Raw genomic sequence first — 15,334 nt, forward strand, 5'->3', positions numbered from 1 at the left:
TTTCAAGTCTGTATCCACCCAGTACCAATACACAGTATCAGACCTGGGCCCTGTACTACGAATGGAGGTTAACCTACCCAAAAGTAACCCAGGGTTCCCCCACTAAACCAGGATTGACAAAACCTGGTTATCTTGTTTGGGGTTAAACGGTACTACGACGCCAGTTATGAAGTTGATTTGTTGAACCTGTGTTAACCTAATCAGGGTTAATGCGCGTTCACGTTAAAGGGGAGGTTATCAGCGCAAATCCCCACTGTTCACAATGGCACGGTCGCCGTACTTCACGGAGGAAGAATGCGCTGTCATAATGCAAAGCTACGAGGAGTTCAAAACAACATTAAGAGCAAAATCTAACACAGCGGCTGCCAATAAGGAGCGGCAAGCATGTTGGCAACGAATTGCCGATCGGGTAAATGAGTAAGTACATTCTCCCTTCTACATGTTCCAGAACAGAAGTATAGGATGAGAGAAAGCTTCATGATCAATCACAAGTCACAGAAAATGGTCCTTCGACGTGGCCCCAGTCATATATAGCTTGTTTAATGTCCGAAAAATCCTGAATAAAATTTGGTATGGTAAATTCATGGAGTAGCCTACTTAAGCTGATATGTGCACAGAGTCACATGAATTAGGATGGCTGACTGTTCAGTCCCTTTGACTAAGTTGGTGTATGTCCTGTGAACATTTCAGAGGCAACAGCAGTGCCAAACGCACCTGGCAACAGGTGAAAATGAAATATAAAAACATCATTCATAATGGTGTGTGTGTGTGTGTGTGTGTGTGTGTGCGCGTGCGCAAGCAAGCATTCATTTGCCTTTTATTTATTCAAGTTTTATCTGTTTGCCTAATTCAAATTGTTTTGTATACAGTTTATAATGTTGTTGTGTGATATTAATGATAATATTGTGGGAAAACTACTTTGCACGGACGTTCATTTAATTTATTCTATCGTCATTTTGTTTGTTCTATTTTTGTGTATTTTATTTATTTATCTGTTTGTCTAGTTGTATCTATTTTTCTAATAATATTTTTTGCATTAATAGTTTGTTTTTTCCTATTAAAATAATCTTGTGTTCTTGTTATAACTTTATTTATCTGACTGTTTATAGTTATCTATTTTTGTTACAATTTCAATATTTTTAATATAGAAAGTTTGTTTTTTTTCTATTAAAATGTTCTTGTGTGATAACTAGTTCTTGTGTTATATTTATTGTAGTTGTATCTATTTTGTATCTCAGACTTAAATATTTTTGTAAAACAAGTGTTTTTCTATAAAATATTCTTGCGTTCTTCATAACTATGTTCTTGAGTGTTTTTTTTTTTTTTTACAGAAAAGCCGTTCTGCATGGACATTCATTGAAGCCCTCATTGTTTTTTAATGGTTATTTATGAGCGTTTAGGGGTTACAATAATGTAAGTCTAGGTTGCTTTATATAAAAGGTATGTCCAGAAATATTGATGTCACTGTCTAAGCAGAGGGATCTGACTTCTTTAGACGCTGGCTTCTTAAAACTGAATAAATATTTAAAAAGAGCCAAATGAGCCAGTCTTTTGAACGGCTCTCTTCAAAGAACGGATCACAAATGGCCCTTTTCCACTACCCTTTTTCAGCTCACTTCAGCTCGCTTCAGCCCGACACAGCTCGCGTTTCGACTACCAAAAAACAGCACGACTCAGCTCGCTTCAGCCCTGCTTAGCCCCTAAAACTCGCACCGTTTTGGAGTGGGGCTGAAGCGAGCCAAACCGAGCCAAGTGAGGCTGGAGGCATGAGGAGACACTCCCCTGTGCACTGATTGGTGAGGAGGAGTGTCCTCACATGCCCACACGCCCCGCGAGCACGCTGGGATCTGTAAACACCGTAAACCCGGAAGAAGAAGAATTACGAGAATTTCTGAAGCCTTATGCGCCTCGCCTCATCTATACGCTCTTGCCAGTATCTGTCCGCGTTGTCGGTGACAACAAGCCACAGCACCAAGACCAGCAACACTAACGACTCCATGTCCTCCATGTTTATTGTTTACTATTCGGGTCGTGAGACTACCGCTGAAAAGATCACTGATGTCACTGTTTGCGCTGCTTAACGACATCACCTGACGTCCACCCACTTTCGCTAACTCCACCCAATGTGTCCACCCACTTCCAGCCAGCACGGTTCAGCGCGGTTGTAGTTGAAATGCAACTCCAACAGCCCCACTCAGCTCGACTCAGCACGGCACGGCTCAGCCCAACTCAGCCGCGTTGGTAGTGGAAAAGTGGCAAAAGATGCGGATCCCATCAAAGAGCCATAAATCCCATCTCTAATCTGCGCTCCGATATCGCACGGGTCATCCAGGTATGCTGGCATTGTCTCTAGAGGTGGAGAGGTGGTGTTTAAAAAGGGTGTGGTTAATCGGAAACCTCGGGTTAACCAAGAACATAACCTGAGACGAGCAGGTTTGAGATGCAGCGTAAGTTGCCATGGCAGCATACCTCGGTTTGAACATAGCCAACTTTCGTAGTATGGGTTAATCGGGAAGTTACGCTGCACGTGATCAAGTTACTCTCGAAGTTACCCTGGTAAGCCAGAAAACCCGCTTCGTAGTACAGGGCCCAGGACATCTCTAACATGCACAACATATTTAAGATGAATCTCAGATAAAGAGACACTTCCAAAACCATGTAACGTTCCCTTTTTAAACTCATTAAAAGGTCTATAGTTTGTGTAGCGTAGTAAAAAAAAAAAAAAAAAAATTAGAAAGCATTGTTTCATGATTAACATCTGGTGTGTATATTAACACGAAGTAAACAGAAGAATTTCAATACAAATTGATTTTTTACATTCATTAATTGATTTTCAGTAGCTGCTTTGTTGTGGTCTGGGTCATGGTGAATCCAGAACCTACCCCAGGCCAGAAACACTGGACATGAGGTGGGAAAACACACATTAAGTTTGGTATTGATACAACAGCTGTGGGCCTCATCAGCAACAACAAGGAGTCAGCATCCAGGAAGGAGGTGACAACAATCCCTCTCTCAAAGTTGACAAGACCAAAGAGATTACTGCTGACTTCAGGAGGACCCGAGTAGACCATTCACCACCACACATCAGAAGACATCTCTGGAGCGAGTCAAAAGTTTCTTGGTGTGCACATGACTAAAGACCTCTCCTGAATTCTCAACACCACCTGCTTGGCCAAGAAGGCCCAACAGCACCTCCATATCTGCTGAGGCTTAAAGGAGTCAAGCTCCCCCACCTCACCACCTTCTAGAGAGGAACAATAGAGAGTGTCCTGACCAGCTGTCTTACTTAGCGGTACAGGAAGTGCACAGTCTCCAACCGGAAGACCCGACAACGGATTGTGAGAGAAGCCAAAAAGACCTTCAGGGTCTCTCTATAAACCATCACCCTGTACAATAACCACTGAACCCACAATGCCACCAGCAGTGCAAACAACCCCACTTACGGACTCTTCACTCTCCTACCATCTGTTAGAAGGTACGGGAGCAACATTTTCCTCCCTGAGGCAGTTAGGTCAGTGTTTTTCAACCACTGGGCTGCGGCCCATTAGTGGGCCATGAAGCGCCATCTCATGGGCCGTGAATTTTTCTTCAAGCTTGAAGCCAAATACTAAATAGTTCAGGATGTCGTAGTGTCCCAAATCCGGTAGCTGCTTTGCCATATACTTCTCAAGTGGAATAAATACATTTGCGGGTAAATTAAGAAGAGCAAGCCTTTATTTTTGTCACATTCCTGCTTTGCATTTAACCCACGCTTAACCACACACACACACAGGGTAGAATAAATAAATATGTTTGTGGGTAAATTATATGGATCTGTGATGCCTGCTGCAAGAGAAGAGCATGGAGGAGTGAGAATCAAGTGGCTGTGGTTTGTTTACACCCGATACTATAACTTGTAGCGTCCTAGCAACCATCACAAAGACATGTACAAAGCCCAAAAATTCCTCCTTATCCAGGCAAAAACGATAAAGGATTTATCTTGTAGTGCCCTGATCCCCAGATTTTTAACCCAGCCACATATAAAAAGTTGTACGCCTCCATGCTCTTCCAGATTTCATCTGTTTGTCCATGTAAAACAGTCTACAGCACCAGGTAGTTTGAGATGTCGGGGAATCCAACGGATGGATAATTTTCCAGCTCATAATGAATAACTTTATTTAAAGGAGAACTGAAGTCATTTTTAGACTTGCTTTATTTCTTAATTAACGTGTTATTCAATTACGTTTTCAGTTTTATTAACCCTATATTGCGACTCGTACTGGCAACTAATTGCAATTATATATTATACTTATCAGACTATTCGGTTTTTAGCCATGTTGAACTTAGTTCGTTTGGTCCACGGCAGGAGTCACTTATCCACGCGATCTTCATGAGACTTGTGCGAGACTTTGAAATGTGAAGTGTCAGCGCCGCCATTTTGAAAACTGCTTTCCAAACGAAATATTGCACAAAAACGAGTTTAAATGATGATTACTGCGGACTTTCTTCAAACTTTCCTGATTGCTATCAAAACAAACAAAACTTCCGGCTTGATTAGGTCAGCATTCGAAAGAGGGCGCGCGCGTCTTTTGACAACGTTGGCAGATGGTCACTTTGATTTCTGCTGTAAGTTTTACTTCCGTCCTACGAAGTCTCGCACAGGTCTCAACGAATCTCGTTTACAGCCATTGCTTTGATATATGAACCGATATATTACAGAGCATATTTCAAACTCATAACTTGCTACAGCAGCGACAAAATAGCTTTTAATAAAATGAGATAAATAGAATTTCGATAATAAAAAAATTTGCCTTCATTTCCCCTTTAAACACGATAAGTTGATCAGCAGAGCTGGTGGGGTCGTGCATGTACAAATGCAAATAATTACAAATACAAAAGACTAAAAATAAACAATCTTTAAAAAAAAAGACCTTAAAATCCATTGATTATCTGTTAATTATCTTCACATTAAGTTAATTAATAGTATGCATAACTATTGTCTTTGTATTTCATTCCAGCGACAACAGGATCAAAATTTATTCGACTGATGTCAAATTTTCTTTCATAGAAAAAATCCTTCTTTGTTAGCGTGTAAGGCTCTATCTCAGACCTGGGCATTTTACAGCCCGCGGGCCGCATCCGGCCCTTTGGTTCATTCTGACCGGCCCGCGTAAGGTTAATTAGAAATTACAAAATAAACGTATTTTCTAATTTTACCTCATGCATGGACTGAATGTGCATTGCTTTTATTTTGAAGTTGTGTTCAACAAAAACCCAATGCGCACGACATGAGCATGACATGAAATCCCACGAAACCTAATCCCGCGATAACTACTTCCGTAATTTGTCCAGACCAACCACAAACTTGTACGTCATCCTTCAAACAGTCCAGCCAATCACATAGTGTGACATCACTAGCAGGCGCCGGAGCCCGAGCCGATCTGTAGATCTGATACCTACACCGAATCGAAGTTGTTGCGAGCAGATCACAAGAAGACTTTAGTCCCCAAAATGTCCGCAAAAAGAAGAAAAGGTAGATGCCAAATGCAGGGCTTTCAACAAAACATGGACTGCGAAGTATTTATTTACTGCAGTCAGAGATGAAGCCATGTGTTTAGTTTGCGGAGAGCAGATCGCAGTGTTCAAAGACTACAATTTGAGTCGGCATTACCAAATGAGGTGATTAGACTACAATATTGTGATGTCTTTATTGTGTTTTGGGGTGAATGTGACTGAAAAAAAAAAAAAATGGTACAAACATTCACATTTTGTTAACCATTGTTTTGGGAAATTTGATTGAATAAATTACATTGTAAGGCAACCTCGTTTTTTCCATACTCTTACCAGTCTTAGCAGCTTGTAAAAACAATGTTATTTACTGCTTTATATAAAGAAATACAATTAATATTATGCAGAATTTAGTTCAGCCTTTTGGTCTGGCCCTCCACAAAATTTTCCGTTTTTCATGTGGCCCCATGGAAAAAATAATTGCCCACCCCTGCTCTCTCTCACTGAGTGGTTTCTATATCCACTTCTTTTGAGTGGACTTCTTGGTTTTAATAACTTGCTTGTTTGCTGGACACAAACATGGCAATAAGTTCTTGTGTTAATGGACCAGACTCCACTTTTGGATCATGAATCTCTTTTGACTGAGAACGCCCTGCATGCATGGTTTGGCTTCTGGCACATCCATACAGTTTTAAATACAATACCTACAATTAAAAACAGTTTGCTTTTATTGCGTTTATTTAATTCCTGGGCTCCCATCTGTAACAGGGAGTGATGTCGCATCCTATTAATACACTTTACAATAGATTATTAGATTCTAATAGAATAGATGAGCCAAAATAATTGGGGATCTTTTTAAATGGGCCCCGACTCGTTATAAGTATGGATAGGTGGGGCTGAAAACAGAAAAGGTCGGGAACCCCCGAGTTAGATTACTCAACAGACTGCTGCCTCCCAATGCTCACCACCAACACCACTGTACAACACACTTTATAAAGCTACTTCAGTCATGTGTGTGTGTTTATTCATTGCCCTGCAAAAAAAAAAAAAGGGGGGTTGCTGGCTTGTGTCTGGGACAAACTATGTTTTAAGATAAGATAAAGATAAGATAGCCTTTTATTATCCTACAAGGGGAAATTTACGTTATTATAGCAGCAAAATATATAAACGGCATTTTTTCACTCAGGCTACACATCTGGAGAAATAAGATGTTATGCAGGTGTATTTTAAAAAAATGTCAAGTTTTTTGTATTAAACTTATATGTTTACATTAGGGGCGGCACGGTGGTGTAGTGGTTAGCGCTGTCGCCTCACAGCAAGAAGGTCCGGGTTCGAGCCCCGTGGCCGGCGAGGGCTAGAGCTGCACGATATCAGAAAAATATGCGATATTCGATAATATGACTGAATATCTCGATATCGATATGTATCACGATAATTAAATATATAATGTTTTTCTTACCTCTACTCGCCGTTCTGCCCTGTATCTAGCATTTAAAAAAAAACACCCAATGCATCGCTTCCATTCCAACATTATTTTTTATTGGAAAAACATGGCTACACCTGCAATGGTGTCCATCAATCATCTTTAAATCTCTTAATTTTTGTGAGCACAGCAGAAAATGTCTCAAGTTGAAGTAAACAAAAAACTGAAAACTACATTACATTAACATAAAGCATTCAAAATGGCAATTTCAGCAGCTCCCGGGAGATGAAAGTGAGCGACACAGATTCACCTTAAACTCAAACACAATCTGTTAATAACACATGCGGGTGACAGAGCGGTAGTGTGTGTGTGAGAGTGTGTGTGTGTGTGTGTGTGTGTGTGAGAGAGCGAGCGCAGTTTTATGTTTTTATGCTGCTGTACATCAGTGTTTGTCTCAGTGAGCCGCCCCACCACTGTTTTACATGTCTTGCAAAGTACCTGAGTTTACAGTACGTCATCCCTCCTGAATCCAAAGTACTTCCAAATAGCAGACGTGCATTTTTTTTTTTGGAAACCAGTTCCTCCTCACACAAGTTTGTCTCACCACACTTGCTACCGCTTCCGCCATCACCACAAGGCTTTTACTTGTTTTGCAATAGGGGGCGGAGTTATCCCGCGGCGCTTGTTGACATTCAAATGTGATTGGACGGCACAGAAAAATGCGCCTTTTATCGAAATTTAAGTAATTTTTGCGGTATGTGTATCGCAAACTATGATATCGCGATATCGATACTTTTTCGATATATTGTGCAGCCCTAGCGAGGGCCTTTCTGTGTGGAGTTTGCATGTTCTCCCCGTGTCCGCGTGGGTTTCCTCCGGGTGCTCTGGTTTCCCCCACAGTCCAAAGACATGCAGGTTAGGTTAACTGGTGACTCTAAATTGACCGTAGGTGTGAATGTGAGTGTGAATGGTTGTCTGTGTCTATGTGTCAGCCCTGTGATGACCTGGCGACTTGTCCAGGGTGTACCCCGCCTTTCGCCCGTAGTCAGCTGGGATAGGCTCCAGCTTGCCTGCAACCCTGTAGAACAGGATAAAGCGGCTACAGATAATGAGATGAGATGAGTATCCTACCTCGGAGTCATCCAGGGACTCCTCACTAGGTTTCTTTCCCTGTAAAATAAGACTCACATTTAGTATTCCACCTATATTTGTCACAGATAGAAAAAGTCTATGCATTTTACAAGACTAACATAACTCACAAAGCTAATAAATATGTAATGAGGGACCAGCAGTGAGTGTATTTAGTGAAGATAGACTGGTATAGTCCAGTGTTTGAAAGTAGTTTACCTGATTGAGGAGACATATTTAATTGTTTACTCTAAAACAGTTAGATATTGATATTCGGATTAGACAATCACTTCCTGGTATCAAACCTTTATTTGGTATTCATTACAGCATGCCGCAGGGATTTAGCACAGATACACTGCTAGCATTACAACCTCCTTAAGCAGCAATAGACCTTTAAACTAACTGTATTACATTCAGCAAAATGCATAAATAAACTGAAATAACTTGAAGGTAAACAGTTACCTGCTCTTCGACTTCCGACATAGCTTACTGCTAATGCTAATTACAGCCAAAAAGACAACAAAAAAAAAAGACACCGAAGAAACGTGTCGACTCACAAAAACAGTGGTGCTCAGCAACGACACCGGTTCTGTATGACTAACATCATTTAAAGCATTAAACGCATCACAAACTCCTCATCCGCAGCACAAGACGCTGAGCACAGGAAGAGTCACATGACCAAAACAGGAAGCAGACTCAAGAGCATCATGGGAAATGCAGTTTCAACCTGCAGTCTCGACCACTGTGACGTCAATGGCGTGGCTTTGTGTTAAAGGGGCCGTCTCACGCTTCCCAGAGTCCCATCTCATCATTATCTCTAGCCACTTTATCCTGTTCTACAGGGTTGCAGGCAAGCTGGAGTCTATCCCAGCTGACTACGGGCGAAAGGCGGGGTACACCCTGGACAAGTCGCCAGGTCATCGCAGGGCTGACACATAGACGCAGACAACCATTCACACTCACATTCACACCTACGGTCAATTTAGTGTCACCAGTTAACCTAACCTGCATGTCTTTGGACTGTGGGGGAAACCGGAGCACCCGGAGGAAACCCACGCGGACACAGGGAGAATATGCAAACTCCACACAGAAAGGCCCTCGCCAGCCGCTGGGCTCAAACCCAGGACCTTCTTGCTGTGAGGCAACAGTGCTAACCACCACATCACCATGCCGCCCTCCCAGAGTCCAATGCATTGTTTTTGTTTGAAAGCATGTGACCACTACCTGCTAACTCTCTGTGCAGTAAAACCCCTGCAAATTCACTGTGAACTAGAAGGGCACTCGGTAGAGTGCATACCTCTGCCAAGGCACGTATTATCAACATCAAAATCAAATCACTTGAACCTAGAACAGAGGCAGTGGCAGGAAGTTTCGGATGGGGGGGTGATGTGCCGCTCGCCGAAGGCGCGCCAAATCTAGGGGGGTCTGGGGGTATTCCCCACCGGGAAATTTTGGAATTTTTAACCCTCTAAAACGCTATTTCCCACATTTTGAAAGGCAAATTTTGGTGGAGTAAAGCTAAGTTTAATGTCTCTATTAGAGTCCATTTCATCCATGTATTTTTTTCTATAAGAAACAGGACCAATGATACTATTGTTGCATATTTTTCAAATCAAAACTGTGTGATATTGGTGTATTGAAAGCATGTATGAATGACATATGGGGATGTATCGGTAAATTGGAAAAACTACATTCCCTTAGTTTTCTCTTGGATCTGCTCCCCCCCACACACACATACAAAAACAAAACGCAAAAAAATTTGTCAACGATACACCATTAACCATGGACACTGACAATGATACACCATTAACCTTCATCATTTCCATAACAGATGAAGAAATCATTGCCTCTGTTCATGATTTTTTTTAACTCAGTCAATGAGTGACTGGGAAGGAGAAATTTGTGATAAGAAGAATGTACCTAAAATTTCGCATACAACATGAGTGTTTAGTGTGACAAGCAGGTCCATTACAGTATTATGAACTTTTTGGTATAATGAACTATTTGGATGTCCCCCAAGGAGTTAATTATAGGGGGGTTGCGGTGTACTAACATTCGGGATTAAACATGGAAAATGTAGTCACACTTCCACAGTCTGAAACTACTGCAGATCATTATCTCATCTAATTTGAAATATAACAGCAATAATATATGCACCTTACCACACTATTGTGCAGACCACCCAAGTGACCTGCAAAATGATATCCAAACCAGCTGACCCACCATGACATGAAAAAACCCACTCCAGAAAAATCTAAAGAGTAATGTCAATGACCTGTCAGGATATCTAAGCCTAAACGTGCCAATAAGTGTTTTTGGACTGATTAACAGCTTATTAAACAAGTGCATGAATATATATACACATGTATAGGGCCTGGACATCTGGTATACATGGGGTTAGTTGATTGTGCACCTCTGCCAGTTATGTTTACAAGTGATGAATGAAATCTAGTCTTTTCATTGACAGCAATCTGACTACATGACCACTCCTGAAATTACTTTTTGGCATGTCACATGCTGAGATATTCTGAATTTTTTGACAGGGCCCAGAAGTTTACAAGCCTACAGACATATGACCGCTACGGTCACTGCATGCATGTACATATGCAAATTAATCTTTATAATTCTTGATCTATATTGTACATAATTTATATCTTGCACATATGATTGGTCATTTGTGCAGTCATGTCAGATTATGATGGGCCAAGTACAAGTACACCAAAGAAAAGAAAGCATGCACATTCTAAAAACAAAATTCAATAAAGAATGGTCTTTTGCATTTCCATGTATACAGCCTGTGAAAGATCAGCCAGGCAAAGCTTTTTGCACAGTGAGTCCCTTTATATTACTGATTTGTAAAAAGATCCATATGTTGGAAATATCCAAGTGTTTTAGTGTAGCTAAAATTTAGATCTGTATCTAACAGACTGTAGTGTAGGTCTATAATTATCAAATGTCTGTAATGATCTAAGATTAATGTGTGATTTATCAAATGTCAAGGTTGTTGCTCCATCAGAATAAACACTGCTCGGTGCTGTCAGATGCTGAATGTGTGCTGTTATAAACTGACAGCAGATACACAATCCACTTGCAAGTTTTGATACCAATATAAATGTCATAAAAATAAGTTGAAATGCTTGGAAATTGCATGTTTTGATGCCATTGAAAAAAAAATTAAGGGAAACCCCCAGACCCCTCAGCAGGAAGGGGGATACCCCCTCCTACACCATCTCCCCTTGGTGGCTTCACCGTTGTCGATTGGATGCTGCGCAGCCTCAGCCACATTGGGAAACACAGCTGTCTCTCTCTTTATTGGCCATCTGCAAGACACACAGAGACTGTCAGAAATGGCAAGCTGAGGTGAAGTGAGGACCCAAGAGCAGACTCAAAACAGGCAGTGTACAGAGAAGAACTTCTTTAATGAAGTTGAGGGCAGAGGTACAATAGGGCTCAGGCAAAAATCAGTGGTCAAAGAACGCGCCAAAAGGTCAAAACACAGGAGAGCAGGCAGGCACGGTCAGGGACAAAAACAGGACAGAAAAATCTTCACAAAAACTGAAGAAAACAGGGACAAGTGAAACTCAGGTAGAGGAAGCAAAAAACACAATCCAGAAGAACAGGCAGGTAAAACAGAGGCAAAAACTGGACAGAAAACTAGACAAAAAAAAAACACGGAACAATACAAGCAGGGGGAATTGAGAAGTCACAATACCAAAGGGCTGTAGCAAGGCGAGGAGAGTCTGCAAGAGACAGTCTGGCAACTGGAGTAGCTCCAAACAGCTCTTAAGAAGGCCCTGGCTGATGGGAGAGGAGTGGTAGCAGGTGTGGGAATGCCGCTTCAGGGAACATGGCCTACAGCAGGGCAGGACTGAATTCCTGTCCCAGATCCAGCCTGGAGCCGGCGTGGAAGTCCCACAAACTCAGGCATGGATGGACAGGACCGGACTGTGACAGTACCCCCCCGTTCAAAGGGCAACTCCAGGTGCCTTAGGAAGTGTCTCAGGGTGTTGTTGGTGGAAGTCCGTGATGAGGGTGGGATCCATGATGAACCTGGTAGGAACCCAGCTCCTCTCCTCAGGACCATACCCCTCCCAATCAACCAGGTACTGGAGTCCTCTGCCTTGGCGTCGTACCTTCAGCAACCTCCTGACCGTGAAGCCCTCACCACTGTCTATGAACCTGGGAGGAGGAGGGGGTTTGGAGGGTGGGGATAGGGAACTGGAGACAAGGGGTTTGACTTGGGAGACATGGAAAGTTGGGTGACTACGGTGCATGGTTACGGGCAGAGACAGTCTTGATTTATTACCTTGGAGACAGGGAAGGGTCCTATGAACCTGGGAGCCAATTTGCGGGAGACCGTCTTGAGGGGCAGGTGGCGAGTGGAGAGCATTACCTGCTGCCCCACCTGAAAGATGGGAGCTGCTGAGCGGTGTTTGTCGGCTTGCTCTTTAAACATCTTGACAGAATGTAGGAACTTTTTCCTGGTCAACGCCCACGTTCTCCTGCAGTGGCGCACAAACACCTGGGCAGAGGGCACGGTGACTTCTTCTTCTTGGACAGGGAAGAGTGGTGGCTGGTAACCCAGAGAGCACTGGAAGGGGGAAAGACCTGTAACAGAGGTGGGTAAGGAGTTGTGAGCGTACTCAATCCAAGGAAGGGTCTTGGTCCAGGAGGCAGCATCCTTGGACACCATGCACCTGGGGGCCACTTCCAGCTCCTGGTTGGCCCGTTCCGTCTGTCCATTGGTCTGATGGTGGAATCCTGAAGAGAGACTGCAAGAAACACCAATGAGTTTACAGAAAGCTTTCCAGAATTGGGCAGAGAACTGGGGTCTGTGGTCTGACATGATGTCTGAGGGGAGTCCGTGTAGACGAAAAATGTGGAGTATCAGCAATTTGGCGGTCTCTTTGGTGGTGGGAAGCTTGGGCAGAGTGATAAAATGAACAGCCTTAGAAAAATGGTCGACAATAGTGAGGATACAAGTATTGCCACCTGAATTAGGGAGTCCTGTGACGAATTCCAGGGCTATGTGTGACCAGGGCTGGTGGGGAACAGGAAGGGGTCTCAGCAGGCCACCAGGGGTTCTGTTGCCAGTCTTGTTCCTAGCGCAGATGTCACAAGCTGCCACAAACCTCTAGACATCCTCCTTGATGGATGGCTACCAAAACCATTGTCAGATGAGTGCCAGAGTCCAGGCTGCTCCTGGGTGGCATGCCATTCTGGAACCATGACCCCACTGCAACACCTGTGCCCGCACAGAAACAGGAACAAAAAGATGGTTAGGAGGTGCATTACTGGGCTCTGGGTCCTGCTCATGGGCCTTCTGGACCAGGGTTTCCACTTCTAACAGAGCGGCCCCCACCAGGCACCATGGAGGAAGGATGGTCTCAGGGGAGGTCAGTTCCTCCTGGAGGGGAGAGAACATTCTGGACAAGGCATTGGGCTTCCCATTCTTAGAGCCTGGGCGGAAGGAAAGTGTGAACTTGAAGCGAGAAAAGAAGAGAGACCATTGGGCCTGGCGAGAATTGAGGTGCTTGACAGCCCTGAGGTATTCAAGGTTCTTGTGATCTGTCCATACAATGAAGGGAGGGTCTGACCCCTCCACCCAATGTCTCCATTCTTCTAAGGCCAGTTTCACAGCCAAAAGTTCCCTATTGCCAACGTCGTAGTTTCTCTCAGAGGGGGAAAGCCGACGAGAGAAGAAGGAGCAAGGATGAAGCTTGTTGTCACTAGCCAATCTTTGGGACAATATGGCTCTGACCCCTGACTCCGAAGCATCGACCTCAACCACAAACTGCCGGGACGGATCTGGAATGGTGAGTATGGGTGCTGACATGAACCTTTGTTTGAGCTCGGAGAATGCCTTCTCGGCCCCTTCCCCCCAGCTGAAAGGGACCTTGGTGGAAGTTAGAGCCATGAGGGGTCCAGCTACCATACTAAAGTTCCTGATGAATCACCTGTAGAAATTCGCAAACCCAAGAAACCGCTGGAGTTCTCTCTGAGAGGATGGGGTGGGCCAGTCAGCAACTGCCTTGAGTTTCAGGGGGTCCATCTGAATCTGTGCAGGGGAGATAATGAAACCCAGAAAGGAGACAGAGCTTCTATGGAACTCATGTTTTTTGGCCTTAACAAAGAGTTTGTTTTCCAGGAGTTGTTGAAGGACCTGCCTGACGTGGATGCTGTGTTCATCAAGGGAGAGGGGAAAAAAATCAATATATCGTCCAGATAAACAAAAACAAAAAGGTTAAGGTAGTCCCTCAGGACACCATTAATGAGGGCCTGGAAAACCGTGGGAGTGTTAGTCAGGCCGAACAGGACTATGAGATATTTGTAGTGGCCCGTGGGGGTGTTGAACGCCATTTTCCTTTCGTCCCCTTCCATGATCCTCAGCATTGCGCAGGTCTAGCTTGATGAAAATCTGGGCTCCCTGGAGTAACTCAAACGCCATCATCATGAGAGGTAGGGGGTAATGGTTCTTGATGAGGATGTCATTTAGCCCCCAGTAATCAATGCAAGGGCGCAAAGATTTGTCCTTCTTCTCCACAAAAAAAGAATCCTGCCCCTGCAGGAGAAGAGGAGGGATGAATAATTCCAGCTGCTAAGGACTTGGTGATGTATTTATCCATGCTTGCCTTTCAGAAGGAGAGAGAGAGAGAGTAAAGTCGCCCCTTAGGTGGTGCAGTGCCAGGGAGAAGGTCAATTCCACAGTCATAGGGCCTATGGGGAGGAAGGGAAACAGCTTCAGACTTGCTGAACACAGGTTCTAAGTCATTATACTCAGAAGGCACATTAGAGAGGTCAGGATATTCACCAGTGGTGGGCTGGAGCAGCTTGGTGTGAGGGAGGGCAGATCTCAGGCATGACAATAAACAGAATTGACTATCCTAAAATGGTGTAGTTAGTCCAGTTGATGTGGGGGTTATGTAGAGTTAGCCAGGGCAGACCAAGCACTATGGGCACATGAGGATTGCTCATAACAAAAAACTGGATGGATTCAGAGTGGTTGCCAGAAATTCTTAAGGTGGCCGGGGCTGTTTTGTGGGTGATAGTGGTCAGACCAGTACTGTTAAGGGTCAGGACAGTGAGGGACGGATTCAGAGCCAGTAGTGGAATCCCCAGGTGCTTGGTGGTGGTCAAGCAGATCAGGTTTCTGTCAGCCCCTGAATCAATGAGTGTCTGGAGGTCATGGGGTTGATTGCCATGGATAATGACCACTGGGAGTAGCGGTCGACCGGTCGAGGGCTGATTCTGGACATTGCCCACCAGGGCCCCTAAACTCACTGGTGGGCTCTTCCT

General features: G+C 43.8%; 1 protein-coding gene across 1 annotated transcript in view; it reads right to left on the minus strand.

Annotated features, from left to right (window-relative positions):
• vps41 (VPS41 subunit of HOPS complex) overlaps positions 1-8,717 on the minus strand; it is a 115,019-nt gene extending 106,302 nt beyond the window's left edge. Inside the window, exons 1-2 of the mRNA XM_060900035.1 lie at positions 8,501-8,717; positions 8,042-8,080 (exon numbers count right to left, since the gene is read on the minus strand). Coding sequence (XP_060756018.1) covers positions 8,042-8,080; positions 8,501-8,521 — 60 coding nt within the window. The 5' untranslated portion in view covers positions 8,522-8,717. The remainder of the gene's footprint in view (positions 1-8,041; positions 8,081-8,500) is intronic.
• Between the last annotated feature and the right edge of the window lie 6,617 nt (positions 8,718-15,334).

Source organism: Neoarius graeffei, chromosome 19 (genome assembly GCF_027579695.1).
Source record: "Neoarius graeffei isolate fNeoGra1 chromosome 19, fNeoGra1.pri, whole genome shotgun sequence".
Classification (NCBI taxonomy): Eukaryota; Metazoa; Chordata; class Actinopteri; order Siluriformes; family Ariidae; genus Neoarius; species Neoarius graeffei.